At 50.3% G+C, this 27,691-nt stretch overlaps 1 protein-coding gene across 1 annotated transcript; it reads right to left on the bottom strand.

Annotated features, from left to right (window-relative positions):
• Positions 1-1,666: 1,666 nt before the first annotated feature.
• On the bottom strand, positions 1,667-27,691 carry ndufa13 (NADH:ubiquinone oxidoreductase subunit A13). Its single transcript, XM_070860757.1, has 5 exons — positions 27,558-27,691; positions 10,997-11,075; positions 8,221-8,292; positions 5,328-5,397; positions 1,667-1,911 (listed from the first exon to the last, which is right to left on the bottom strand). The coding sequence occupies exons 1-5, from the start codon at positions 27,649-27,651 to the stop codon at positions 1,792-1,794; spliced, it is 435 nt and encodes a 144-aa protein (XP_070716858.1). The 5' UTR covers positions 27,652-27,691; the 3' UTR covers positions 1,667-1,791.

Genomic DNA, 27,691 nt, shown 5'->3' with positions numbered 1-27,691 from the left:
TCCCTTCACTCAATTATCCGACTCAGTTTAAAGATTCCAAACTGGCTTTTCACAATCGATGATGGGGAGAGATTTTATGTCGATCTCAGGTGATCGGGGGATACATTTTCACAACAAATAACTTACCCTTTTGTTTAAGGTGGATTTTGTTTTAAGTCCTGCAGACAGCCCCCACGAACTTTTACAGAAGTACTCGGCTTGGTGTTTACTTCTGGGGAAACTGAGCTGACAAGGGAGGGTTCAGCCTTCCTTTCATATCACTTACACAGGATTACACGGGATATACGGCCCAGAAACAGGCCGTTCGGCCCAACCAGTCCGTGCCGGCGTTTATGCTCCGCTAATGCATCGATACCTCGACCACTCCATGTGGTAGTGAGTCCCACATTCTCACCAGTCTCTGCACCCCTCAAATTCTGCCCTCGAGCATCCCTGATTATAATCGCCCCACCATCGGTGGCCGTGCCTTCAACTCCCTCCCCAAACCTCTCCCCTCCTTTAAGACGCTTCTTAAAACCTACCTCTTTGACCAAGCTTTTGGTCACCTATCCTAATTTCTTATGTGGCTCAGTGTCAAATGCATTTGTTTTGTGCATTGGGATGTTTTACAACACTAAAGGCGCTCTGTAAGTACAAGTTGTTGTTGTAGAGGTTTCTCCTAAATTCCCGATTGGATATATTAATATATTGATGGCCTCTAGTTTTGCTCATCCCACACAAGGTGAAACACACTCTCTGTGACCACCCCATCGCTCTAGTCCTGTTACGACTACCGTGGTTGGCTCATACACGGGGTGAACTCTGTGGACGGACTCGGAGAATGGCGATGGGACACTGGCCAATTGCAGGTTCTGCTAAAATGCCTTTTGGGAGTTTGTAATGAGGGAGACGAATTCCATCGAATATACAGCAGAGAACCAGGCCACTCGGCCCAACTAGTCTATACTCCACACGAGCCTCCTCCCACTCCATTGGCCTCAGCTCAGCCTCACAGCATCTCTTTCGATCTCCTTCTCTCTCGTACTCGTCTAGATTCCTTTTGAAAGCACCCAAGCTGTTTGCCTCAACCACTCCCTGCGATAGTGAACTCCACATTTCCACCCGCTCCCTGAGTGAAGACATTTCTGCTCATTTCCCCGTTGGACCCATTAGTGACGATCCTGTATTTATGGCCCCTAGTTTGAATTCTCCTATGCGTGGAAACATTCTCGCCACATCCCCCCCTGTCCAACCCATTCATACTGTTAATGACCTCTATCACATCTCCTCCAAGTCTTCTCTTTTCCAATCTGTCTTTCGGATGAAACGTTAAACATCTGCTCCCTCAGGTGGACGTAAAAGATCCCACGGCACTAATTAGAAGAGCAGGGGAGTTCTCCCCGGGGTCCTGGGGCCAATATTTATCCCTTAATCAACATCACTAAAACAGATTATCTGGTCATTATCACATTGCTGTTTGTGGGAGCTTGCTGTGCGCAAATTGGCTGCCGCGTTTCCCACATTATAACAGTGACTACACTCCAAAAGTACTTCATTGTAAAGTGTTGCAAAGCATTTTGGGACGTCCTGAGTTTGTGAAAAGCGCTATATAAATGCAAGTCTTTCTTTACACAAATTAAACCAATTTCTTAAAATAATGCAAAAAAAACCCCACACACAACTAATATAGCTTCCCAACTACACACACAACAGTTTTATTAACAATCCCACACTCGGAACAAGAGTTCTTGTGGAGGTGACCTTTCGGGGTCAAAGGCCCCCGGTTGAAGTCCCGCTGCCCTCGCACGCCGCTCACACGTACCACTGGAACCCGTACTTCGCTCGGATGTATTCCTCCCGGGGTCGGAGGTTAAACATTTCCTCCACCGTGGGCTTGAACCAGCGATCGGAGTGGTAAACGCTCTCGCCAACCTGCAATGGGAGGTGCAGTCACACTGATATGCAATCAAAATGGAACTTCCTGTCCCCCCCATTTCAATCAAAATGGGACACCCCTCCCCCCATTTCAATCAAAATGGAACTTCCTGCCCCCCCCATTTCAATCAAAATGGAACTTCCCGCCCCCCCCCCCCCCCTTCCGCTACTGCAATCAAATTGGAAGGATATATTGGCCTTGGAGGGGTGCAGCGCAGGTTCACCAGAATTCAACCAGGGGCCGAAGGGCTAAATTATGCAGGACAGGTTGCACAGACTGGGCTTGTATTCATTCTCTTGAAGTTAGAAGGTTCAAGGGTGATCTGATCGAGGTGCTTAAAATGTTAATGGGATTGGACAGGGTGGATACGGAGAAACTATTCCCTCTGATGGGGGGAGCCCAGAACAAGGGGGCGTAACCTTACAATTAGAGCCAGGCCGTTCAGGGGTGATGTCAGGAAGCACTTCTTCACACAAAGGGCAGTGGGAATCGGGAACTCTCTCCCCCAAAAAACTGTGGATGCTGGGGTCAACTGGAGCTTTCAAGACCGAGATCGATAGATTTTTGTTGGGTAAGCGATATGGATGGAGGTGAGAACATGAGGTGCAGATCAGCCATGATCTGACTGAACAGCAGAGCATGCTCGATGGGCTGGAAGGCCTCCTCCTGCTGCTACGATACGTCTGGTGGGTGTGGGTGCACGTATGGGCTGTGTCGCAGACTGTTAATCAGCCTGCAAATCCTTCCACTACTTCACACTGTTCAAGGGAAGAGTGCAAAGGTACCAAAGCAACAAACCTGCCATCCTGCCCCAACAACAACCCGTATTTATATAGCACCTTTAATGTAGCAAAATGTCCCAAGGTGCTTCACAGGAGCGTTATAAGAGGAAACAAAAATATTTGACACCGAGCCACCCAAGAAGAAATTACAGCAGATAAGCTTGGTCAAAGAGATCTGTTTTAAGGAGCGTCTTAAAGGAGGAGAGGTAGAGAGGCAGAGAGGTTTAGGGAGGGAGTTCCAGAGCTTGGGGCCCAGGCAACAGAAGGCACGGCCACCGATGGTGGAGCGATTATAACCAGGGATGCTCAGTGGGGCAGAATTAAAGAAGCGCAGACATCTCGGGGGGGTTGTGGGGCTGGAGGAGATTACAGAGATAGGGAGGGGCGAGGCCATGGAGGGATTTGTAAACAAGGATGGGAATTTTGAAATTGAGGCGTTGCTTAACCTGGAGCCAATGTACATTAGCGAGCACAGGGGGTGATGGGTGAACAGGACTTGGTGTGAGTTGGGACACGAGGCAGCCGAAATTTGGATGACCTCAAGTTTAAATAGGGTAGAGTGTGGGAGGCCGGCCAGGAGTGCATTGGAGTAGTCAAGCCTCGAGGCAACAAAGGCAGGGATGAGGGTTTCAGCAGCGATGGGCTGAGGTTTTAGGTATACTGCGGATATGCGGCCGGAAGCTCATTTCAGGGTCAAACATGACACCAAGTTTGCGAACAGTCTGGTTCAGCCTCGGACTGATGCTAGGGAGAGGGATGGAGTCGGTGGCCAGGGAACGCAGTTTGTGGCAGGGACCAAAGACAATGGCTTCGGTTTTCCCAATATTTAATTGGAGAAAGTTTCTGCTCATCCAGTACTGGATGTCGGATAAGCAATCTGACAATTTAGAGACCGTGGAGGGGTCAAGAGAAATGGTGGTGAGATAGAGCTGGGTGTCATCAGCGTACATGTGGAAGGGTACAAAAACAACAAACCTGCCACTCTGCCCCAACAACCTGCTTCAGCCCGAACCTCTGAAGAGCGCCTCTTACTGCATCAGTGCAATATATTCCCGTTTCCCAGCCTTAAACCGACCCTACATTGCCAATGAGTTTTGTGCTCTCGGCATAGGTCCTTTGGGATGGCTTGCAACTCACTGGACTTATTATTTTTATTAATTCATTCCTGGGATGTGGGCGTCGCTGGCGAGACCAGCATTTATTGCCCGTCCCTAATCGCCCTTGAGAAGGTGCTGGTGAGCCGCCTTATGCAACCGAGTGGCTTGTTGGGCCATTTCAGAGGAGCAGTTAAATTGCCATGGTTCTGGAGTCACATACAGGCCAGCAGGTCAGAGGCTGGGTATTCTGCGGCAAGTGTCTCACCTCCTGACTCCCCAAAGCCTTTCCACCATCTACACAGCAAAAGTCAGGAGTGTGATGGAACACACTCCACTTGCCTGGCGCACCGTGGCTGCAGTGTGCACCATCTACAAGATGCACTGCAGCAACTCGCCAAGGCTTCTTCGGCAGCACCTCCCAAACCCGCGACCTCTACCACCTAGAAGGACAAGGGCAGCAGGTGCATGGGAACACCACCACCTCCACGTTCCCCTCCCAGTCACACACCATCCTGACTTGGAAATATATCGGCCGTTCCTCCATCGTCACTGGGTCACAATCCTGGAACTCCCTCCCTAACAGCACTGTGGGAGCACCTTCACCACACGGACTGCAGCGGTTCAAGAAGGCGGCTCACCACCACCTTCTCAAGAGCAGTTAGGGATGGGCAATAAATGCCAGCCTTGCCAGCGACGCCCACATCCCAGGAACTAATTTTTAAAAAAAGATCAGGGTAAAGACGACAGATTTCCTTCCCTAAAGGACACTGGTGAACCAGTTGGGTTTTTATGACAATCCGGTAGTTTCACGGTCACCATTCCTGACACTGGCTTTTTATTCCAGATCTATTTAATTGAAATTCCTCAGCCACCGTGGTGGGATTTGAACTCCAGTCTCCAGATCATTTATTCAGTGCTCTGCATTACTAGGTCAGTAACATAACGGGCCTATACTTATTGGAGTTTAGAAGAATGAGGTGATCTTATTGAAACATAAGATTCTGAGGAGGCTGGCCAGGGTAGATGCAGAGAGGATGCTTCCTCTCGTGGGGGAATCTAGAACTAGGGGGCAAAGTTTCAGAATAAGGGGGCGCCCATTTAAAAATGTGATGAGGAGGAATTTATTCTCTCAGAGGGTCGTGAATCTGTGGAATTCTCTGCCCCAGAGAGCTGTGGAGGCTGGGTCATTGAATATATTTAAGGTGGAGATAGACAGATTTTGAACGATGAGAGACGAGGGTTATGGGGAGCGGGCGGGGAAGTGGAGCTGAGCCCAGGATCAGATCAGCCATGGTCTTATTGAATGGCGGAGCAGGCTCGAGGGGCCGAATGGCCGACTCCTGCCCCTATTCCCTACATTGTTATAACCACTATGCGAACATAACACGAAAGTGACAGCCAATAGGCAGAGGATGTTTTCACTCCATCGACCCGAGCTGGTCTATAAACCCAAGTTCCAGAACTAAAGTCAAGCCCCGAACCCATTTCCCCACACCCAGCGCTATTTTAATGCGTTGAATGAACCCCATTTACCTTCCAGCCTGGAACATCTTTCATAATTTTAGCCTCTTCCTCAACGTTCTCTTTCAATATACGCAGAATCCTTAAAAAAAAATTGGGAGAGAATCAAAGATATGAAACACAAAGCGGCCGAATAGAAAGACAAATTTCAGTAAAGATTTTTTTTCAATTCTATTTTCCTCTTACGACTGTATTCATCTGTGGGGGGAAACATAAGAAATAGGAGCAGGAGTCGGCCATTCGGCCCCTCGAGCCTGCTCCGCCATTCAATATGATCATGGCTGATCTGATTTTGGCCTCAACTCCACTCCCGTGCCCACTCCCCATAACCCTTGACTCCCTTATCATTCAAACGGTCACCCCTAGAAATGGAGAAGAAAGGCCATTCGGCCCTCCTGGGGGAAAAATCCCAGAAGTTGTAGGGGAGGATGAAAACCCCCTCATTTTACCCAGAAGGAAAAGAGCTGTGGGATCTGTCTGTGCTGCAATGTGAATTGAAACCGAGACGGTTTGACCTTGGCAGAACAGTGATTGGACGGGGGAGGACACCGGAGGGCCAATGGTGAGGCAGAGTCAGCCCGAAGCATGGGGCTTTCAAGCCAATGGGAGAGCACCTGCTCGAAAACTGTGGGACTGACCCACAGCCATTATCAGGCTATTGTCTTCCCCATGTTTACACTATGGAAGGAAATTATGCAGACCTTCAGAAAACTAGGGAACCCAAAACAACACAATGGCTACAGGAGGCCAACGCAATCAACACCTACTCAAACCTTGAGTAGGTTAACATCAGTGGAAAAAACCCGCAATAATCTAAAACTGCTGCATTTTTCAAAATCACAAAGCCCACCAATGGGAAGGATCGATTTCAGCATGAGGGGCGGACTGGATAATCTGGCTAAAAAAAGGGGTTTCTGACCCAGTGTGTGGTTCCCTGCCCTCGTGATCCAACAACCAGCAAGCCTCTCGACACTGAAGGAAAACCAGTGTCTGAAGACACCGAAGATAGAAGAAACAAACCACCAGACTGCAAAAGGCACAGTAGTGAGTATAACCTCTGGTCCCCAGAACTCCCATCTCAGTTAGGCCAGGAAAGGTGGGAGGTTGGGCATTGTACTGCTAAACTTGTGTAAAGATTTTCGTTGTGTCCGTTTAGTGGGATTTAGGGGGATTGCTTTTGTTGGTGTATTGCTGTTTGTTGAGATACACCTTGTGAAATAAATTAGAAGTGTAAGTTCCTCTTGGAATCATCTTGTCTCAGTTCTATTGTATTACATCTCCTGATCGTGGGTCTTATGTCAGAACAGTGTAAGGGAAGTTAGGAGCGCCTCTAAAACGCTCAACTGTGTGTCACAGGCTCGGGAAGAAGGGGTTAGGAGTGTTTGACACTCACAGGTGCCTCACAGGCTAGGCATAAGCTGTGGGGACGCACGAGTCTCAAAACCCCCTTCATAAGCTGTGGACACAGTCTCTTGCAGCACTCGGGGTACCTCACAGGCCATCATAAGCTGTGAGGGCAGAAGCCCAGAGAGAGACACCCAAGGCACAACAACACTCCCCGAGAACCCCTTTCAAAGTTCACAAGCTCAGGAAGCCATTCTGCCAATCATGTTTGTGCCTGCACTTTGCTAGATCAACCGCTGTCCTCCCCTCTCTTCCCGTAAGCCCCGTCTCTTGTTCTGATTCAAACATTCATCCAATTTCCCCCCTTAAAAGATGCATTGGTCACTGCCTCAACCACTCCCTGTGGTAAATAAATTCACGCTCTATCAACCTTCTGAGGAATCTAAATTTCTCCGAACCCCTCTCCTCACTCGGTGACAATTTTTTAATTCATGACCCCCCTCATCGCTGATACCCCAAACCAGTGGAAACAGGTTTTCCATATTCAAATCATATCCAGGCTCGTCATACTTTAAAAAACCTATTTCAAATCCAGCAACTTCGGGACTGAGACCGTGCCGATTTTCGGATATTTCCAGATTTCGGACAAGAGAATCAAGATGCTACCAAGACAGACAAAGTACTAATGGCAGCGTGGGTCGGCTCGGGTCGAGGGTCATTCGGCAAGGCTCGGACCAATCGCATGCCATTTAAAAACAGCGGCAAAGCCGATAACTCTTCCGGCCCCCCCGTTTTTTGGACAATAATTCCGGATTTTATTTTACTGAATATCAAATGGGATTTTCTCAAAAATGTCCAGTATTCGGACAATTCAGATTTTCTGACAGCTGAATTTGAGACGTTGTATCCATATTAAATCTACTCTTAGCTTCTCTCGACCCACAGTGAAAAGTCCTCATAACTCAAGCCTCCCATCAAACTATCGTTTCCCATCCCTGGCATCATCTTGGCGAATCTACGGTCTCAAAAATGAAAGACTTGCATTTATATAGCACCTTTCACTACCATCAGGATGTCCCAAAGCACTTTACAGCCAATGAAGTACTTTTTGAAGTGTAGTCACTGTTGTAATGCAGGAAACGCAGCAGCCAATTTGTAAACAGCAAGCTCCCACACACAGCAATATGAGAATTAACAGATTTTTTTTTTAAAGGGGTGTTGATTGAGGGATAAATATTGGCCAGGATACTGGGGATAACTCCCCTGCTCTTCTGCAAAATAGTGCCGTGGGATCTTATACATCCACCTGACAGAGCAGACAGGGCCTCGGTTTAACGTCTTATCCGAAAGACGGCACCTCCGACAGTGCAGCACTGGGAGTGTCAGCCTAGATTTTTGTGCTCAAGTCTCGGAGTGGGACTTGAATCCACGGCGAGTGTGCTGCCCACTGAGCCACAGCTGACATTCTATGGCTTTAAAGTCCAATTACAAAATCCATCACACTCACTCCACCACATGTTCCTTCTCAACCTATTTACAAGCAGACACTTCTTGAACTTGCCTCCGATCCTCTTCAGCGTGCAGCAAGGGGAGCATGGCTATACGGGCCTCCAGATCTTCAATTTGCAGGCGCCTGGGATTAAAAAATACGCATGAAACAGGAAAAATTAATGCAGAAACAGGTTTGCAAAACAAAATATTAAAACTGGTTAATGAAAACAAAAAGTTATAATCGTGGCAAAAACACTTGATAAAGATTTCATAAAATGAAGTGTTAACGTACAATTACTGTGGGATAAAGATGAAAATAAAGAGGGAATTTGCATTTATATAGTGCCTTTCACAACCCCAGGACATCCCAAAGCGCTTTACAGCCAATGAAGTTTTTTTTTTAAAAAGTGCAGTCACTGTTGTAATGTAGGAAACGCGGCGGCCAACTTGTGCACAGCAAGCTCCCACACACAGCGATGTGATAATGACCAGATCATCTGTTTCCATGATGTTGGTTGATGGATAAAGATTGGGGAGAATTCCGGGGATAACTCCCCTGCTCTTCTTTGAAACAGTGCCGTGGGATCTTTTACATCCACCTGAGAGAGCAGACGGGGCCTCGGTTTAATGTCTCATCCAAAAGACGGATCTAAGAGATGCTAACTGAACTGCTGTGCAATTCTGGTGAATCTGGCGAGATACGGCACCCTGTTATAGAATGGGCATAAATGCAGTGGAGGAGGTGGAGCAGAGGCTCGCGAGGATACTACTGTAAATTGAAGATTGCAGTAACGAAGAGATTTGAGAAGTTAGAGTACCTTTTTGCCCACTAGAGCCGATCTGATAAGAGGTCTTCGAGATTATAAATGGTTCCAATAGGGCGAATAGTCCCAGCTTGTTTCCACTGGTCAGTCAGACAATAAAGTGGGCACAAATGGTAAGGTCATCGTAAAATTAATTAGAGGAGGTTAGAATGTGGATTTCTCTGCTGCAAACACTGCTGAAGCAGAGTCTATAACGTCTTTTAAAAAAAGAATTAAATAGGTTGCTTGAAAAAGAGGAATATTAAAAGAGTGGTGGGACGGGGGGAGAATGAGCACCAGATTGATTACAGCAAGAGGCCCATGTGAGAATAAAACCATGTTAGTCGTAGGGAGGATGTTTCCCCAGGCTGGAGAGTCTAGAACCAGGGGTCACAGTCTCAGGGTAAGGGGTTGGCCATTGAGGACTGAGATGAGGAGAAATTTCTTCACTCAGAGGGTGGTGAATCTTTGGAATTCTCTACCCCAGAGGGCTGTGGAGGCTGACTCTCTGAGCATATTGAAGGCAGAGATCGATAGATTTTTGGACTCTTGGGGAAGCAAGGGACATGGGGATAGAGCAGGAAAGTGGAGTTAAGGCCGAAGATCAGGCAGGATCTTATTGAATGGCGGAGCAGGCTCGATGGGCCGAATGGCCTAATGCTGCTCCTAATAAATTCCAAGCCTGAAGAAGTTCGATCATTTTCAGCGTTGGAGGGTTTCCCTCAGATCTCCACCAGGGGGCAAAGCGTCACTCTAAAGCTGTTGATTCTGGATTTTTTACAGCAGCCAGTGCAATATCCAGCAGAGAAACAGGCTACGCTGTGCAAATCGCTGCTTTAGACTTCAATGTTAGCACATGATTATGAAGTTTGCAGACGATGCAAAAACTGGCCGTGTGGTTGATTGTGCGGAAGAAAGCTGCGGACTGCAGGAAGATATCGATGTACTGGTCAGGCGGACAGAACAGTGGCAATGAAATTCAATCTGGAGAAGTGTGAGGTAATGCATTTGGGGAGGGCTAGCAAGGAAAGGGAATACACATTAAATGGTAGGACACTGAGAAGTGTAGAGGAACAAAGAGTCCTTGGAGTGCATGTCCACAGATCTCTGAAGGTAGCAGGCTAGGTAGATAAAGTGGTTAAGGCGGCATACGGGATACTTTCCTTTATTTTTTTTTAATTCGTTGCCAATCTTTCCAATTCTTTGTCAAATCACAAATGCCAGAGGTCACCTTGCACACATCAAGGATCACTCTGCGCCAATGCTCTTAGCCAAAAGGCCTAGAGCCACTGCACCGTTCCTGGAAGTACTGCAATACCAGGTTCGTGCCATGGAGGTGGATGGGTCAAGCCCCCCACACACCTCCTCACTTTCCTTTATTAGCCGAGGCACAGAATACAAGAGCAGGGAGGTTATGCTTGAATTGTATAAAACACTAGTTAGGCCACAGATAGAGTACTCTGCACAGTTCTGGTCACCACGTTACAGGAAGGATGTAATCGCACTAGAGAGGGTACAGAGGAGATTTACGAGGATGCTGCTAGGACTAGAGAATTTTAGCCATGAGGAAAGATTGGATAGGCTGGGGTTGTTTGCTTTGAAACAGAGGAGGCCGAGAGAAGATTTAACTGAGGTGTATAAAATTATGAAGGGCCTGGATAGAGTGGATAGGAAGGACCTATTTCCCTTAGCAGAGGAGTCAATAACCAGGGGGCATAGATTTAAAGTAATTGGGGGGAGGTTTAGAGGGGATTTGAGAGGAACTTTTTTCACCCAGAGGGTGGTGGGGGTCTGGAACTCACTGCCTGAAAGGGTGGTAGAGACAGAAACCCTCACCACATTTAAAAAGTACCTGGATGTGCACCTGAAGTGCCGTAACCTGCAGGGCTACGGACCGAGAGCTGGAGAGTGGGATTAGGCTGGGTAGCTCTTTGTCGGCCGGTGCGGACACGATGGGCCGAATGGCCTCCTTCCATGCTGTAAATTTCTATGACTAAATTGAGCCGACAACAAACTAGCCCAGACCCTGAGGGCTTGACATACCTTCTCTCCCTGTTCCACTTGAAGAGCTTATAGTAGCCGAAGATTAAAACTCCGAGTCCAATCCCAAACATGCTGTAACCTATCGGGTACAAACACACAGATGGTAACCGTGGCATACAAACAGAAAATGCTGGAAATACTCAGCAGTATCTTTGGAGAGAGAAACAGAGTTAACGTTTCAAGGTGGTGATCTTTTGTGCGTGTGTCTGTAACTGGGCACGTGCGTCTGTAAGTGTGTGTGCGCATGATTGGAGCGTGGGCAGATATAGCAGGAGCGGCGAGGTCGGGGCGAAGGAGCAGCGAGAGAATGTAGAGCAATGTGATCGGAACCCGGGAGAGGCGTGAGTTCGGGGCCGGGAGAGGCGAGGGCTCACGGGTCCAGCCCACACTGCGATATGTGTACGCACTAGGTCCGTGCAGCAGAGCAGGTCTCCAGTCATCCTGGTTAACCTTGCCACTGGACCAAGACCTCGCTCTGTCAAGCCCGTGTGGTGACTGGTGTGCAACGGTCACCCCACGTTAAAAAATCCACCCACAGGCATCTTCCACCCTTCAACATGTAGTTCGGGATCTGGGATATTCGGTCCTTCATTGAAACACCTGTGAACACTAGGGGTCATAAACATAGAAAATAGGTGCAGGAGTAGGCCATTCGGCCCTTCGAGCCTGCACCACCATTCAATAAGACCATGGCTGATCATTCACCTCAGTACCCCTTTCCTGCTTTCTCTCCATACCCCTTGATCCCTTTAGCCGTAAGGGCCACATCTAACTCCCTCTTGAATATATCCAATGAACTGGCCTCAACAACTCTCTACGGCAGGGAATTCCACAGGTTAACAACTCTCTGAGTGAAGAAGTTTCTCCTCATCTCAGTCCTAAATGGCCTACCCCTTATCCTAAGACTGTGTCCCCTGGTTCTGGACTTCCCCAACATCGGGAACATTCTTCCCACATCTAACCTGTCCAGTCCTGTCAGAATCTTATACGTTTCTATGAGATCCCCTCTCATCCTTCTAAACTCCAGTGAATAAAGGCCCAGTTGATCCAGTCTCTCCTCATATGACAGTCCAACCATCCCTGGAATCAGTCTGGTGAACCTTCGCTGCACTCCCTCAATAGCAAGAACGTCCTTCCTCAGATTAGGAGACCAAAACTGAACACAATATTCCAGGTGGGGCCTCACTAAGGTGTTCACTAATAAATCCAATGGGGAATTCAAGAGAAACTTCTTTACCCAGAGAGCGGTGAGAATGTGGAACTCGCTGCCACAGGGAGGGGTTGAGGCGAATAGTATCGATATATTTAAGGGGAAGCTGGATAAACACATGGGGGAGAAAGGAATAGAAGGATATGGTGATGGGGTGAGATGGAGAGGGGTGGGAGGGGGCTGGTGTGGAGCATAAATCCCGGCACGGAGCGGTGGGCCCAATGACCTATTTCTGGGCTGTACATTCCATGTAATTTAAAGAGGAAAAATACAATTGTGAGAACTGTGCAGAATCTGAAAGAAGTCCATGTTTTGGTTGGGACTTTACATCTGTTCTCACTCAAACCGATTTGTCTGTTAATTGCTGATCCGCCTGGTGCAAGTTTCAAATCCATTTATAAACATCACTTATTTCTTAAAATAAACACAACTCCGCCTGTTTACATTATTTTGTAATCTTTGCCTCCTGCAGCAAGATATCTCGGAGTTCCCCAACGTCCTGCCACTGCTGTTTAATAATAAACACTGGAACAATTTGGAAAGTGTATGCATTTGCGCAGATTTTCTCAGTCACATCTTTCCAATGGGAAGCTAAACTGAGACCTCCCCCCCCCCACTCTCAGGGGGACGTAAAAGATCCCACGACACTATTTCGAAGAAGAGCAGGGGGAGTTCTCCCCCGTGTCCTGGAAAATAATTATTCCTCAACTAATATTACTCAAAGGACAGATTATCTGATTCAATGTTCCCTTTACGCTGTGCGGCCGTGCAGTGCTCTGGAACTCCCACAGCCGGCTCGCTGGCTTTTAAGTTTAAAACCACGCGCATGCAGATTTCTGAATGGGTCGCGCAGCCCATTAAAAAGGCCTGTGCAGGCAACAAAACCATTAGAGGGAACATTGATCTGATTATCTCAGTGCTGTTTGTGGGATCTTGCTGTGTGCAAATTAGCTACCATGTTTCCCTCCATTCATCATCATAGGCGGTCCCTCGAACGAGGATGACTTGCTTCCATGAATTCACAGATGTTTCAATGAAGGACCCGATGTTCCAGTCCTGAACTCCAATTGAAGGGTGGAAGATGCCTGTGCGTGGATTTTTTAATGTGGGGTGACCGTTGCACACCACGGGCTTGACAGAGTGAGGTCTTGGTCCAGTGGCAAGGGTTAACCAGGACGACTGGAGACCTGCTCTGCTGCACGGACCCAGTGCGCTCACATATCGCAGTGTGGGCTGGGCCCGTGCTGCCCCTGGGCCCGAACCCTCATTTGCCGCAACTCCGCCACAAATATTCGCTGCACCTCTGCCACGATCCCTCATCACTCGTCTCAAGTCCGCCACGACCTTCCCGCTCCTCTGCTTTACCAGGGCCCCGCCGTTGTTTCTGCCCACGCTCCAAACGGTGACCTGGGTCCTGATGACGTCACCCAATCACCCACCTCGTGTCAGCTCGCACTGGAACCTGCAGTGGCTGCAGCTCTTTATACTCCCGACCTGTGGAGGTGTCCTCTCGCAGGTCGGGGTGGCCCAGGAAGTTCGAGGGCCCGGTGCTCCAGCTCTTTACACTCCCGACCAGCTCTTTATACTTCCCTCCATTACAACAGTGACTACACTTCAAAAGTACTTCATTGGCTGTAAAGTGCTTTGGGACGTCCTGAGGTAGTGAAAGGTGCTATATAAATGCAAGTCTTTCTTTCATCTTTCATTTACAATCGTTGCTTCCAACAACAACATCATCTCCAACCTCTCACTGATGGAACTTATCTAATCGCTTATTTCCAACTCACCCTCAATTTTCAACAACCATCCTCACTTTTTAAATCATTACTTATCTTCCTGCTGCATTGAGTGTCAAACAAAATAATTGATAGGTTTGTGACAACCATACGTTCCCAGGGGCTTAAAGCAGCCCTCTGAATCTACAGGAAATAGTTAAGTTCTTCTGTCACTTGGTGAAATTTTCCTCGGCAGACCTGCCATTTTATCACTACTATTGCGGCTAACATCTCACCATAGGCAACTAGGCTCATACAGCAAGCCTGGTCTGCAGTCGTCTTGGAACCCCTTGCCACTTGACCAAGACCGTGCTCAGCCAAGCCCGTGTGGTGGCTGGTGTGCAACAGCCACTCCACGTTAAAAGAACTCACGCACAGGTATCATCTATTGTCAGTTCTCCTTTAGGCTTTCCTCTCTTGCTGCACCCAGTCTCCAAATGCCCTGCGTGGTCTGCGTCCTTCCTGCATTAAGATCACGATTCAATGCACCAGCTTACATTTATCCAACATCTTTAAAGTAGAAAACTTCTCTTGGCACTTTAAAGGTCTCATTTACTTCCAGGACCTCAATGTTAGCACAGCTGCATTTAAGGGGAAGCTAGAGAGATAAGAACATAAGAATTAGGAGCAGGAGTCGGCCATTCGGCCCCTCGAGCCCTGCTCCGCCATTTAATAAGATCATGGCTGATCTTCGACCTCAACTCCACTTTCCTGCCCAATCCCCATATCCCTCGATTCCCCCAGAGTCCAAAAATCTATCGATCTCAGCCTAGAACATACTCAATGACTGAGCCCCCACAGCCCTCTGGGGCAGAAAATTCCAAAGATTCACCACCTTGAGTAAAGACATTTCTCCTCATCTCAATCCTAAATGGCCGACCCCTTATCCTGAGACTGTGCCCCCTGGTTCCAGACTCTCCAGCCCGGGGGAAACATCCTCTGAGCATCCACCCTGTCAATCCCCCTCAGAATCTTAAATGTTTCAATGAGATCACCTCTCATTCTTCTAAACTCCAGAGAATATAGGCCCAATCCACTCAAATCTCATCCCAGAAGTCAATCAAGTGAACCTTTGTTGCACCACCTCTAAAGGCAAGTATATCTTTCCTCAGATTAGGAGGCTAAAACTGTATACAGTACTCTGGAAAGGAACAGAAGGAGATGCTTATAAGATTAGATGAAGAGGGGCGAGAGGCGGCTCGTGTGGAGCAGAAACTCCATCATGGACTCTCCTGCGACAGTGGGAACTGGTGCTCTCCACTCCCTCTCCTGCGACAATTGGAGCTGGTGCTCTCCACTCTCCCGTCCTGTGACAATTGGAGCTGGTACTCTCCACTCTCCCGTCCTGCGACAGTGGGAACTGGTGCTCTCCACTCTCCCGTCCTGCGACAGTGGGAACTGGTGCTCTCCACTCTCCCGTCCTGTGACAGTGGGAACTGGTGCTCTCCACTCCCTCTCCTGCGACAGTGGGAACTGGTGCTCTCCACTCTCCTGTCCTGCGACAGTGGGAACTGGTGCTCTCCACTCCCTCTCCTGCGACAATTGGAACTGGTGCTCTCCACTCCCTCTCCTGCGACAATTGGAGCTGGTGCTCTCCACTCTCCCGTCCTGTGACAGTTGGAGCTGGTGCTCTCCACTCCCTCTCCTGCGACAATTGGAGCTGGTGCTCTCCACTCTCTCTCCTGTGACAGTGGGAACTGGTGCTCTCCACTCTCCCGTCCTGTGACAGTGGGAACTGGTGCTCTCCACTCTCTGTCCTGTGACAGTTGGAACTGGTGCTCTCCACTCTCTGTCCTGTGACAGTTGGAACTGGTGCTCTCCACTCTCCTGTCCTGTGACAGTGGGAACTGGTGCTCTCCACTCTCTGTCCTGTGACAGTGGGAACTGGTGCTCTCCACTCTCTGTCCTGCGACAGTGGGAACTGCTGCTCTCCACTCTCTCTCCTGTGACAGTGGGAACTGGTGCTCTCCACTCTCTGTCCTGCGACAGTGGGAACTGCTGCTCTCCACTCTCTCTCCTGTGACAGTGGGAACTGCTGCTCTCCACTCTCTGTCCTGTGACAGTGGGAACTGGTGCTCTCCACTCTCTGTCCTGTGACAGTGGGAACTGGTGCTCTCCACTCTCTGTCCTGTGACAGTGGGAACTGGTGCTCTCCACTCTCTGTCCTGTGACAGTGGGAACTGGTGCTCTCCACTCTCTGTCCTGTGACAGTGGGAACTGATGCTCTCCACTCTCTGTCCTGTGACAGTGGGAACTGGTGCTCTCCACTCTCTCTCCTGTGACAGTGGGAATTGGTGCTCTCCACTCTCTGTCCTGCGACAGTGGGAACTGGTGCTCTCCACTCTCTCTCCTGTGACAGTGGGAACTGCTGCTCTCCACTCTCTGTCCTGTGACAGTGGGAACTGGTGCTCTCCACTCTCTCTCCTGTGACAGTGGGAACTGCTGCTCTCCACTCTCTGTCCTGTGACAGTGGGAACTGGTGCTCTCCACTCTCTGTCCTGTGACAGTGGGAACTGGTGCTCTCCACTCTGTCCTGTGACAGTGGGAACTGGTGCTCTCCACTCTCTGTCCTGTGACAGTGGGAACTGGTGCTCTCCACTCTCTGTCCTGTGACAGTGGGAACTGGTGCTCTCCACTCTCTGTCCTGTGACAGTGGGAACTGGTGCTCTCCACTCTCCCGTTGGTGTAGGAGGGAGGGCTTTAGTTTCCTGAACAATTGGGACCGCTTCTGGGGAAGGTGGGACCTGTACAAGTCGGACAGGTTACACCTCAACAGAGACGGGACCAATGTTCTCGCGGGTGGTTTTGATAGTACAGTTGGGAGGGCTTTAAACTAGCTTGGCAGGGGGATGGGAACCCAGGAGAGGGCTCTGAGCTCGTTAGAGTGGGTGAGAGCTCAGATGAACAGAACCCCAAGAAAGAATGCAAAACGCAGGAGGCAACAGAGCAGAGTAGCACTGGGGTAAGTGTAAACCACAAGGTGATAGGAAGGGACAATATGTATGAATATAAAGGGACTGCAGGAGGGGGCAAAACTAAAAATCATGGTTTAAAAACTAGTATTAAAACAATACCTAAACGCACGCAGCATTCGAAATAAAGTAAATGAGTTGACGGCACAAATCATTACAAATGGGTATGATTTGGTGGCCATTACAGAAACGTGGTTGCAGGGTGGCCAAGACTGGGAATTAAACATACAGGGGTATGTGAAAATTCGGAAAGGTAGACAAGAAGGAAAAGGAGGTGGGGTAGCTCTGTTAATAAAGGATGATATCAGGGAAGTTGTGAGAGACGATATTAGCTCTAATGAACAAAATGTTGAATCATTGTGGTTGGAGATTAGAGATAGTAAGGGGAAAAAGTCACTGGTGGGCGTAGTTTATAGGCCCCCAAATAATAACTTCACGGTGGGGCGGACAATAATCAAGGGAATAATGGAGGCATGTGAAAAAGGAACGGCAGTAATCATGGGGGATTTTAACCTACATATCGATTGGTCAAATCAAATCGCACGGGGTAGCCTGGAGGAGGAATTCATAGAATGCATATGCGATTGTTTCTTAGAACAGTATGTTACAGAACCTACAAGGGAGCAAGCTATCTTAGATCTGGTCCTGTGTAATGAGACAGGAATAATAAACGATCTCCTAGTAAAAGATCCTCTCAGAATGAGTGATCACAGTATGGTTGAATTTGTAATACAGATCGAGGGTGAGGAAGTAGTGTCTCAAACGAGCATACTATGCTTAAACAAAGGGGACTACAGTGGGATGAGGGCAGAGTTGGCTAAAGTAGACTGGGAACACAGACTAAACGGTGGCACAATTGAGGAACAGTGGAGGACTTTTAAGGAGCTCTTTCATAGTACTCAACAAAAATATATTCCAGTGAAAAAGAAGGGCGGTAAGAGAAGGGATAACCAAGGAAACAAAGGAGAGTATCAAATTAAAAACCAATGCGTATGAGGTGGCCAAAGTTAGTGGGAAACTAGAGGATTGGGAAAATTTTAAACGACAGCAAAGAATGACTAAGAAAACAATAAAGAAGGGGAAGATAGATTACGAATGTAAACTTGCGCAAAACATAAAAACAGATAGTAAAAGCTTTTACAGATATATAAAAAGGAAAAGAGTGACTAAAGTAAATGTTGGTCCCTTAGAAGATGAGAAGGGGGATTTAATAATGGGAAATGTGGAAATGGCTGAGACCTTAAACAATTATTTTGCTTCGGTCTTCACAGTGGAAGACACAAAAACCATGCCAAAAATTGCTGGTCACGGGAATGTGGGAAGGGAGGACCTTGAGACAATCACTATCACTGGGGGGGTATTGCTGGACAGGCTAATGGGACTCAAGGTAGACAAGTCCCCTGGTCCTGATGAAATGCATACCAGGGTATTAAAAGAGATGGCGGAAGTTATAGCAGATGCATTCGTTATAATCTACCAAAATTCTCTGGACTCTGGGGAGGTGCCATCGGATTGGAAAGCAGCTAATGTAACGCCTCTGTTTAAAAAAGGGGGCAGACAAAAGGCAAGTAACTATAGGCTGGTTAGTTTAACATCTGTAGTGGGGAAAATGCTTGAAACTATCATTAAGGAAGAAATAGCGGGACATCGAGATAGGAATAGTGCAATCAAGCAGACGCAACATGGATTCATGAAGGGGAAATCATGTTTTACTAATTTACTGGAATTCTTTGAGGATATAGTGGCTAGAGGTGTACCGATGGATGTGGTGTATTTAGATTTCCAAAAGGCATTCGATAAGGTGCCACACAAAAGGTTACTGCAGAAGATAAAGGTACGCGGAGTCAGAGGAAATATATTAGCATGGATAGAGAATTGGCTGGCTAACAGAAAGCAGAGAGTCGGAATAAATGGGTCCTTTTCGGGTTGGAAATCGGTGGTTAGCAGTGTGCCACAGGGATCGGTGCTGGGACCACAACTGTTTATAATATACATAGATGACCTGGAAGAGGGGACAGAGTATAGTGTAACAAAATTTGCAGATGACACAAAGATTAGTGGGAAAGCGGGTTGTGTAGAGGACACAGAGAGGCTGCAAAGAGATTTAGATAGGTTAAGCGAATGGGCTAAGGTTTGGCAGATGGAATACAATGTCGGAAAATGTGAGGTCATCCACCTTGGGGAAAAAAAAAACAGTAAAAGGGAATATTATTTGAATGGGGAGAAATTACAACATGCTGCAGTACAGAGGGACCTGGGGGTCCTTGTGCATGAAAAAGTTAGTTTGCAGGTGCAGCAGGTAATCAGGAAGGCGAATGGAATGTTGGCCTTCATTGCGAGAGGGATGGAGTACAAAAGCAGGGAGGTCCTGCTGCAACTGTACAGGGTATTGGTGATGCCGCACCTGGTGCAGTTTTGGTCACCTTACTTAAGGAAGGATATACTAGCCTTGGAAGGGGTACAGAGACGATTCACTAGGCTGATTCCGGAGATGAGTGGGTTACCTTATGATGATAGATTGAGTAGACTGGGTCTTTACTCATTGGAGTTCAGAAGGATGAGGGGTGATCTGATAGAAACATTTAAAATAATTAAGGGAATAGACAAGATAGAGGCAGAGAGGTTGTTTCCACTGGTCGGGGAGACTAGAACTAGGAGGCACAGCCTCAAAATATGGGGGAGCCAATTTAAAACCGAGTTGAGAAGGAATTTCTTCTCCCAGAGGGTTGTGAATCTGTGGAATTCTCTGCCCAAGGAAGCAGTTGAGGCTAGCTCATTGAATATATTCAAATCACAGATAGATAGATTTTTAACCAATAAGGGAATTCAGGGTTATGGGGAGCGGGCGGGTAAGTGGAGCTGAGTCCACGGCCAGATCAGCCGTGATCTTGTTGGGTGGCGGAGCAGGCTCGAGGGGCTAGATGGCCTACTCCTGTTCCTAATTCTTATGTTCTTATTAATGTTGGGGAAGTCCAGAACCAGGGGTCACAGTCTAAGGATAAGGGTTAAGCCATTTCGGACCGAGATGAGGAGAAACTTCTTCACCCAGAGAGTGGTGAACCTGTGGAATTCACTACCACAGAAAGTTGTTGAGGCCAATTCACTAAATATATTCAAAAAGGAGTTAGATGTAGTCCTTACTACTTGGGGGATCAAGGGGTATGGCGAGAAAGCAGGAATGGGGTACTGAAGTTGCATGTTCAGCCATGAACTCATTGAATGGCGGTGTGGGCTCGAAGGGCCGAATGGCCTACTCCTGCACCTATTTTCTATGTTGCTCTATGGCCAGTTGGGCTGAATGAAAAGACTTGGATTTATATAGCACCTTTCACGATCACCGGACAGTTAAAAGCGCTTCACTGTCAATAATGTACTTTTGGGAGTGTAGTCACTGTTGTAATGTAGGTAAGGCGGCAGTCAATTTGCACACAAGCAAACTCCCACAAACAGCATTGTGATAATGACCAAATAATCTGCTTTTTTTGCTATGTTGATTGAGGGATAAATATTGGCCCCAGGACACCGGGGAGAACTCCTCTGCTCTTCTTCGAAATAGTGCCATAGGATCTTTTACGTTCACCCAAGAGGGCAGACGGGGCCTCGGTTTAACGTCTCAGCTGAAAGTCGGCCCCTCCGACAGTGCAGCACTCCCTCAAGCACTGCACTGGGAGTGCCAGCCTAGACTTTTTTGTGCTCAAGTCCCTGGAGTGGGACGTGAACCCACAACTTTCTGACTCCAAAGCGAGGGTGCTACACACTGAGCCAGGGCTGACCTGCTTCTTTGCTGTACGTGCTATGTAACAACCTTCCTCCGACAACTCAAGCTTCAAGGAGTTATCCCCGGTGTCTTTGGGCCAATATTTACCCCTCAATCAACATCACTAAAATAGATTATCTGGACATTATCACATTGCCATTTGTGGGAGCTTGCTTTGCGCAAATTGGCTGCTGTGTTCCCTACATCATCATCATCATAGGCAGTCCCTCGAAATCGAGGAAGATTTGCTTCCACTCTAAAAGTGAGTTCTCAGGTGGCTGAACAGTCCAATACGGGAATTACAGTCTGTCACAGGTGGGACAGACAGTGGTTGAGGGAAAGGGTGGGTGGGACTGGTTTGCCGCACGCTCCTTGCGCTGCCTGTGCTTGGTTTCTGCATGCTCTCGGCGACGAGACTCGAGGTGCTCAGCGCCCTCCCGGATGCACTTCCTCCACTTAGGGCGGTCTTTGGTCAGGGACTCCCAGGTGTCAGTGGGGATGTTGCACTTTATCAGGGAGGCTTTCCTACATTTCTTCTTCGGCAGTCCCTCAAATCAAGGATGACTTGCTTCCACGCCAGAAAGGGATGAGCTCGATAAGTTCACGGGTGTTTCAATGAAGAACCAATGTCCTAGGGGGAGTGTTTGCTTGTGCTGTTGGGGAGGATTTAAACTGATATGGCAGGGGGATGGGAACCAATGCAGGGAGATAGAGGGAAACAAAAAGGAGGCAAAAGCAAAAGACAGAAAGGAGATGAGGAAAAGTGGAGGGCAGAGAAACCCAAGGCAAAGAACAAAAAGGGCCACTGTACAGCAAAATTCTAAAAGGACAAAGGGTGTTAAAAGAACAAGCCTGAAGGCTTTGTGTCTTAATGCAAGGAGTATCCGCAATAAAGTGGATGAATTAACTGTGCAAATAGATGTTAACAAATATGATGTGATTGGGATTACGGAGACGTGGCTCCAGGATGATCAGGGCTGGGAACTCAACATCCAGGGGTATTCAACATTCAGGAAAGATAGAATAAAAGGAAAAGGAGGTGGGGTAGCATTGCTGGTTAAGGAGCAAATTAAGGCAATAATTCGGAAGGACATTAGCTTGGATGATGTGGAATCTATATGGGTAGAGCTGCAGAATACCAAAGGACAAAAAACGTTAGTGGGAGTTGTGTACAGACCTCCAAACAGTAGTAGTTATGTTGGGGAGGGCATCAAACATGAAATTAGGGGTGCGTGCAATAAAGGTGCAGCAGTTATAATGGGTGACTTTAATATGCACATAGATTGGGTTAACCAAACTGGAAGCAATACGGTAGAGGAGGATTTCCTGGAGTGCATAAGGGATGGTTTTTTAGACCAATATGTCGAGGAACCAACTAGGGGGGAGGCCATCTTAGACTGGGTGTTGTGTAATGAGAGAGGATTTATAGCAATCTCGTTGTGCGAGGCCCCTTGGGGAAGAGTGACCATAATATGGTGGAATTCTGCATTAGGATGGAGAATGAAACAGTTAATTCAGAGACCATGATCCAGAACTTAAAGAAGGGTAACTTTGAAGGTATGAGGCGTGAATTGGCTAGGATAGATTGGCGAATGATACTGAAGGGGTTGACTGTGGATGGGCAATGGCAGACATTTAAAGACCGCATGGATGAACTACAACAATTGTACATTCCTGTCTGTCGTAAAAATAAAAAAGGGAAGGTGGCTCAACCGTGGCTATCAAGGGAAATCAGGGATAGCATTAAAGCCAAGGAAGTGGCATACAAATTGGCCAGAAATAGCAGAGAACCCGGGGACTGGGAGAAATTTAGAACTCAGCAGAGGAGGACAAAGGGTTTGATTAGGGCAGGGAAAATGGAGTACGAGAAGAAGCTTGCAGGGAACATTAAGACGGATTGCAAAAGTTTCTATAGATATGTAAAGAGAAAAAGGTTAGTAAAGACAAACGTAGGTCCCCTGCAGTCAGAATCAGGGGAAGTCATAACGGGGAACAAAGAAATGGCGGACCAATTGAACAAGTACTTTGGTTCGGTATTCACTGAGGAGGACACAAACAACCTTCCGGATATAAAAGGGGTCGGAGGGTCTAGTAAGGAGGAGGAACTGAGGGAAATCCTTATTAGTTGGGAAATTGTGTTGGGGAAATTGATGGGATTGAAGGCCGATAAATCCCCAGGGCCTGATGGACTGCATCCCAGAGTACTTAAGGAGGTAGCCTTGGAAATAGTGGATGCATTGACAGTCATTTTCCAACATTCCATTGACTCTGGATCAGTTCCTATGGAGTGGAGGGTAGCCAATGTAACCCCACTTTTTAAAAAAGGAGGGAGAGAGAAAACAGGGAATTACAGACCGGACAGCCTGACATCGGTAGTGGGTAAAATGATGGAATCAATTATTAAGGATGTCATAGCAGTGCATTTGGAAAGAGGTAATATGATAGGTCCAAGTCAGCATGGATTTGTGAAAGGGAAATCATGCTTGACAAATCTTCTGGAATTTTTTGAGGATGTTTCCAGTAGAGTGGACATGGGAGAACCAGTTGATGTGGTATATTTGGACTTTCAGAAGGCTTTCGACAAGGTCCCACACAAGAGATTAATGTGCAAAGCCAAAGCACATGGGATTGGGGGTAGTGTGCTGACATGGATTGAGAACTGGTTGTCAGACAGGAAGCAAAGAGTAGGAGTAAATGGGTACTTTTCAGAATGGCAGGCAGTGACTAGTGGGGTACCGCAATGTTCTGTGCTGGGGCCCCAGCTGTTTACACTGTACATTAATGATTTAGACGAGGGGATTAAATGTAGTATCTCCAAATTTGCGGATGACACTAAGTTGGGTGGCAGTGTGAACTGCAAGGAGGATTCTATGAGGCTGCAGAGCGACTTGGATAGGTTAGGTGAGTGGGCAAATGCATGGCAGATGAAGTATAATGTGGATAAATGTGAGGTTATCCACTTTGGTGGTAAAAACAGAGAGACAGATTATTATCTGAATGGTGACAGATTAGGAAAAGGGCAGGTGCAAAGAGACCTGGGTGTCATGGTACATCAGTCATTGAAGGTTGGCATGCAGGTACAGCAGGCGGTTAAGAAAGCAAATGGCATGTTGGCCTTCATAGCGAGGGGATTTGAGTACAAGGGCAGGGAGGTGTTGCTACAATTGTACAGGGCCTTGGTGAGGCCACACCTGGAGTATTGTGTACAGTTTTGGTCTCCTAACCTGAGGAAGGACATTCTTGCTATTGAGGGAGTGCAGCGAAGGTTCACCAGACTGATTCCCGGGATGGCGGGACTGACCTATCAAGAAAGACTGGATCAACTGGGCTTGTATTCACTGGAGTTCAGAAGAATGAGAGGGGACCTCATAGAAACGTTTAAAATTCTGACGGGGTTAGACAGGTTAGATGCAGGAAGAATGTCCCCAATGTTGGGGAAGTCCAGAACCAGGGGACACAGTCTAAGGATAAGGGGGAAGCCATTTAGGACCGAGATGAGGAGGAACTTCTTCACCCAGAGAGTGGTGAACCTGTGGAATTCTCTACCACAGAAAGTTGTTGAGGCCAATTCACTAAATATATTCAAAAAGGAGTTAGATGAAGTCCTTACTACTAGGGGGAATCAAGGGGTATGGCGAGAAAGCAGGAATGGGGTACTGAAGTTTCATGTTCAGCCATGAACTCATTGAATGGCGGTGCAGGCTAGAAGGGCCGAATGGCCTACTCCTGCACCTATTTTCTATGTTTCTATGTTTCCAGATCCCGAGCTCCATGTTGACAGTTAGTCGCACTCTTCCGCTATTTCCCCATATCCCGACAATTTTTTCTTCCAAGTATTTATCCAATTCCCTTTTGAAGGCTACTATTGAATCTGTATCCACCACCCTATCGGGCAATATGGTCCAAATCCTAAACCACTCGTTCCATTATTTTTCCTCATGTTGCCCCTGGTTCTTTTCCAAATCACCTTAAATCTGTCATCATCATCATCATCATCATCATAGGCGTTCCCTCGTATCGAGGATGACTTGCTTCCACGCCACAAAGGGATGAGTTCCCAGGTGTTTCAATGAAGGACCTAATATTCCAGATCCCGAACTACATGTTGAAGGGTGGAAGATACCAGTGGGTGGATTTTTTAACGTGGGGTGACCGTTGCACACCAGCCACCACACGGGCTTGACAGAGCTAGGTCTTGGTCCAGTGGCAAGGGTTAACCAGGACGACTGGAGACCAGCTCTGCTGCACGGACCTAGTGCGCTCACATATCACAGTGTGGGCTGGGCCCTGCTGCCCCTGGGCCCTCGCCTCTCCTGGGTCCCGAACTCACGCCTCCCCAGGGCCCCGATCACATCCCTCTGCAATCTCTCGCCGACCCTTCGCCCTTGACCTCCCTGCCCCTTCGCCCCTGACCTCCCCGCCCCTGACCTCGCCGACCCTTCGCCCCAGACCTCCCTGCCCCTTCCCCCCCCGACCTCCCTGCCCCTTCCCCCCCCGACCTCCCTGCCCCTTCCCCCCCCGACCTCACCGACCCTTCGCCCCTGACCTCCCTGACCCTTCGCCCCTGACCTCCCCGCCCCTTCGCCCCTGACCTCCCCGCCCCTGACCTCGCCGACCCTTCGCCCCTGACCTCGCCGACCCTTCGCCCCCGACCTCGCCGACCCTTCGCCCCCGACCTCGCCGACCCTTCGCCCCCGACCTCCCTGCCCCTTCGCCCCTGACCTCCCCGACCTCGCCGGCCCTTCGCCCCCGACCTCGCCGACCCTTCGCCCCCGACCTCGCCGACCCTTCGCCCCCGACCTCCCTGCCCCTTCGCCCCCGCCGACCCTTCGCCCCCGACCTCACCGCCCCTTCGCCCCCGACCTCCCTGCCCCTTCGCCCCCGACCTCCCTGCCCCTTCGCCCCTGACCTCGCCGCCCCTTCGCCCCGACCTCGCCGACCCTTCGCCTCTGACCTCGCCGACCCTTCGCCCCCGACCTCGCCGACCCGGACCTCGCCGCCCCTTCGCCCCGACCTCACCGACCCTTCGCCCCTGACCTCGCCGACCCTTCGCCCCGGACCTCGCCGCCCCTTCGCCCCCGACGACCCTTCGCCCCGACCTCGCCGACCCTTCGCCCCTGACCTCCCCGCCCCTGACCTCGCCGCCCCTTCGCCCCCGACCTCGCCGCCCCTTCGCCCCCGACCTCGCCGACCCTTCGCCCCTGACCTCGCCGACCCTTCGCCCCCGACCTCACCGACCCTTCGCCCCCGACCTCACCGACCCTTCGCCCCCGACCTCGCCGACCCTTCGCCCCTGACCTCCCTGCCCCTGACCTCGCCAACCCTTCGCCCCCGACCTCCCTGCCCTTTCGCCCCCGCCGACCCTTCGCCCCCGACCTCACCGCCCCTTCGCCCCCGACCTCCCTGCCCCTTCGCCCCGGACCTCCCTGCCCCTTCGCCCCCGACCTCGCCGACCCTTCGCCCCCGACCTCCCTGCCCCTTCGCCCCCGACCTCCCTGCCCCTTCGCCCCCGACCTCGCCGACCCTTCGCCCCCGACCTCGCCGACCCTTCGCCCCCGACCTCCCTGCCCCTTCGCCCCCGACCTCGCCGACCCTTCGCCCCCGACCTCGCCGACCCGGACCTCGCCGCCCCTTCGCCCCTGACCTCGCCGACCCTTCGCCCCTGACCTCGCCGACCCTTCGCCCCCGACCTCGCCGACCCTTCGCCCCCGACCTCGCCGACCCGGACCTCGCCGCCCCTTCGCCCCGACCTCACCGACCCTTCGCCCCTGACCCTTTGCCCCCGACCTCGCCGACCCTTCGCCCCTGACCTCGCCGACCCTTCGCCCCGACCCTTCGCCCCCGACCTCGCCGACCCTTCGCCCCCGACCTCGCCGCCCCTTCGCCCCCGACCTCGCCGCCCCTTCGCCCCCGACCTCGCCGACCCTTCGCCCCCGACCTCGCCGACCCTTCGCCCCGACCTCGCCGACCCTTCGCCCCGACCTCGCCGACCCTTCGCCCCCGACCTCGCCGACCCTTCGCCCCGACCTCGCCGCCCCTTCGCCCCCGACCTCGCCGACCCTTCGCCCCCGACCTCGCCGCCCCTTCGCCCCCGACCTCGCCGACCCTTCGCCCCGACCTCGCCGACCCTTCGCCCCGACCTCGCCGACCCTTCGCCCCGACCTCGCCGCCCCTTCGCCCCCGACCTCGCCGACCCTTCGCCCCCGACCTCGCCGCCCCTTCGCCCCCGACCTCGCCGACCCTTCGCCCCGACCTCGCCGACCCTTCGCCCCGACCTCGCCGACCCTTCGCCCCCGACCTCGCCGCCCCTTCGCCCCCGACCTCGCCGCCCCTTCGCCCCGACCTCGCCGCCCCTTCGCCCCGACCTCGCCGCCCCTTCGCCCCCGACCTCGCCGACCTTTCGCTCCCGACCTCGCCGACCTTTCGCTCCCGACCTCGCCGACCCTTCGCCCCCGACCTCACCGACCCTTCGCCCCTGACCTCGCCGACCCTTCGCCCCTGACCTCCCTGCCCCTGACCTCGCCAACCCTTCGCCGCTGACCTCCCTGCCCCTTCACCCCTGACCTCGCCGCACCTTTGCTCCCGACCTCGCCGCTCCTGCTGTACCTGCCCATGCTCCAATCAGAGACCTGGGTTATGGTGATGTGCAGGAGGCCAGCGTGGCGGCATTACTCTCCAAAAGTCCTTGACTGGCTGTAAAATGCTTTTGGGGCGCCCTGAGGGATGTGAAAGGCGCTACAGAAATGCAGGTTCCTTATTTTGCTGCAATGGGTTTGAAGGCCTTCAGGGACCCAGGCGCCACGGGAGGGGTGTGAGCGAAGAGCTGACCACCCTCGGTCCACCCTACCTGACAGGCCCCTCCGGGGCAGGCTCCGCTTGTAGTCCACAGGCCCATAGCCCCCAGGAGGGGGCAAGTCCTGCTTCACCTTGGCGGCCGCCATCTTCCCAGCCCCAGCCCCAGCCTTCACTTCCGGCCCCTGC

Source organism: Pristiophorus japonicus, chromosome 18 (assembly GCF_044704955.1).
Source record: "Pristiophorus japonicus isolate sPriJap1 chromosome 18, sPriJap1.hap1, whole genome shotgun sequence".
In the NCBI taxonomy this organism is placed as follows: Eukaryota; Metazoa; Chordata; class Chondrichthyes; family Pristiophoridae; genus Pristiophorus; species Pristiophorus japonicus.
This window is presented reverse-complemented; position numbering and strand designations above follow the sequence as displayed.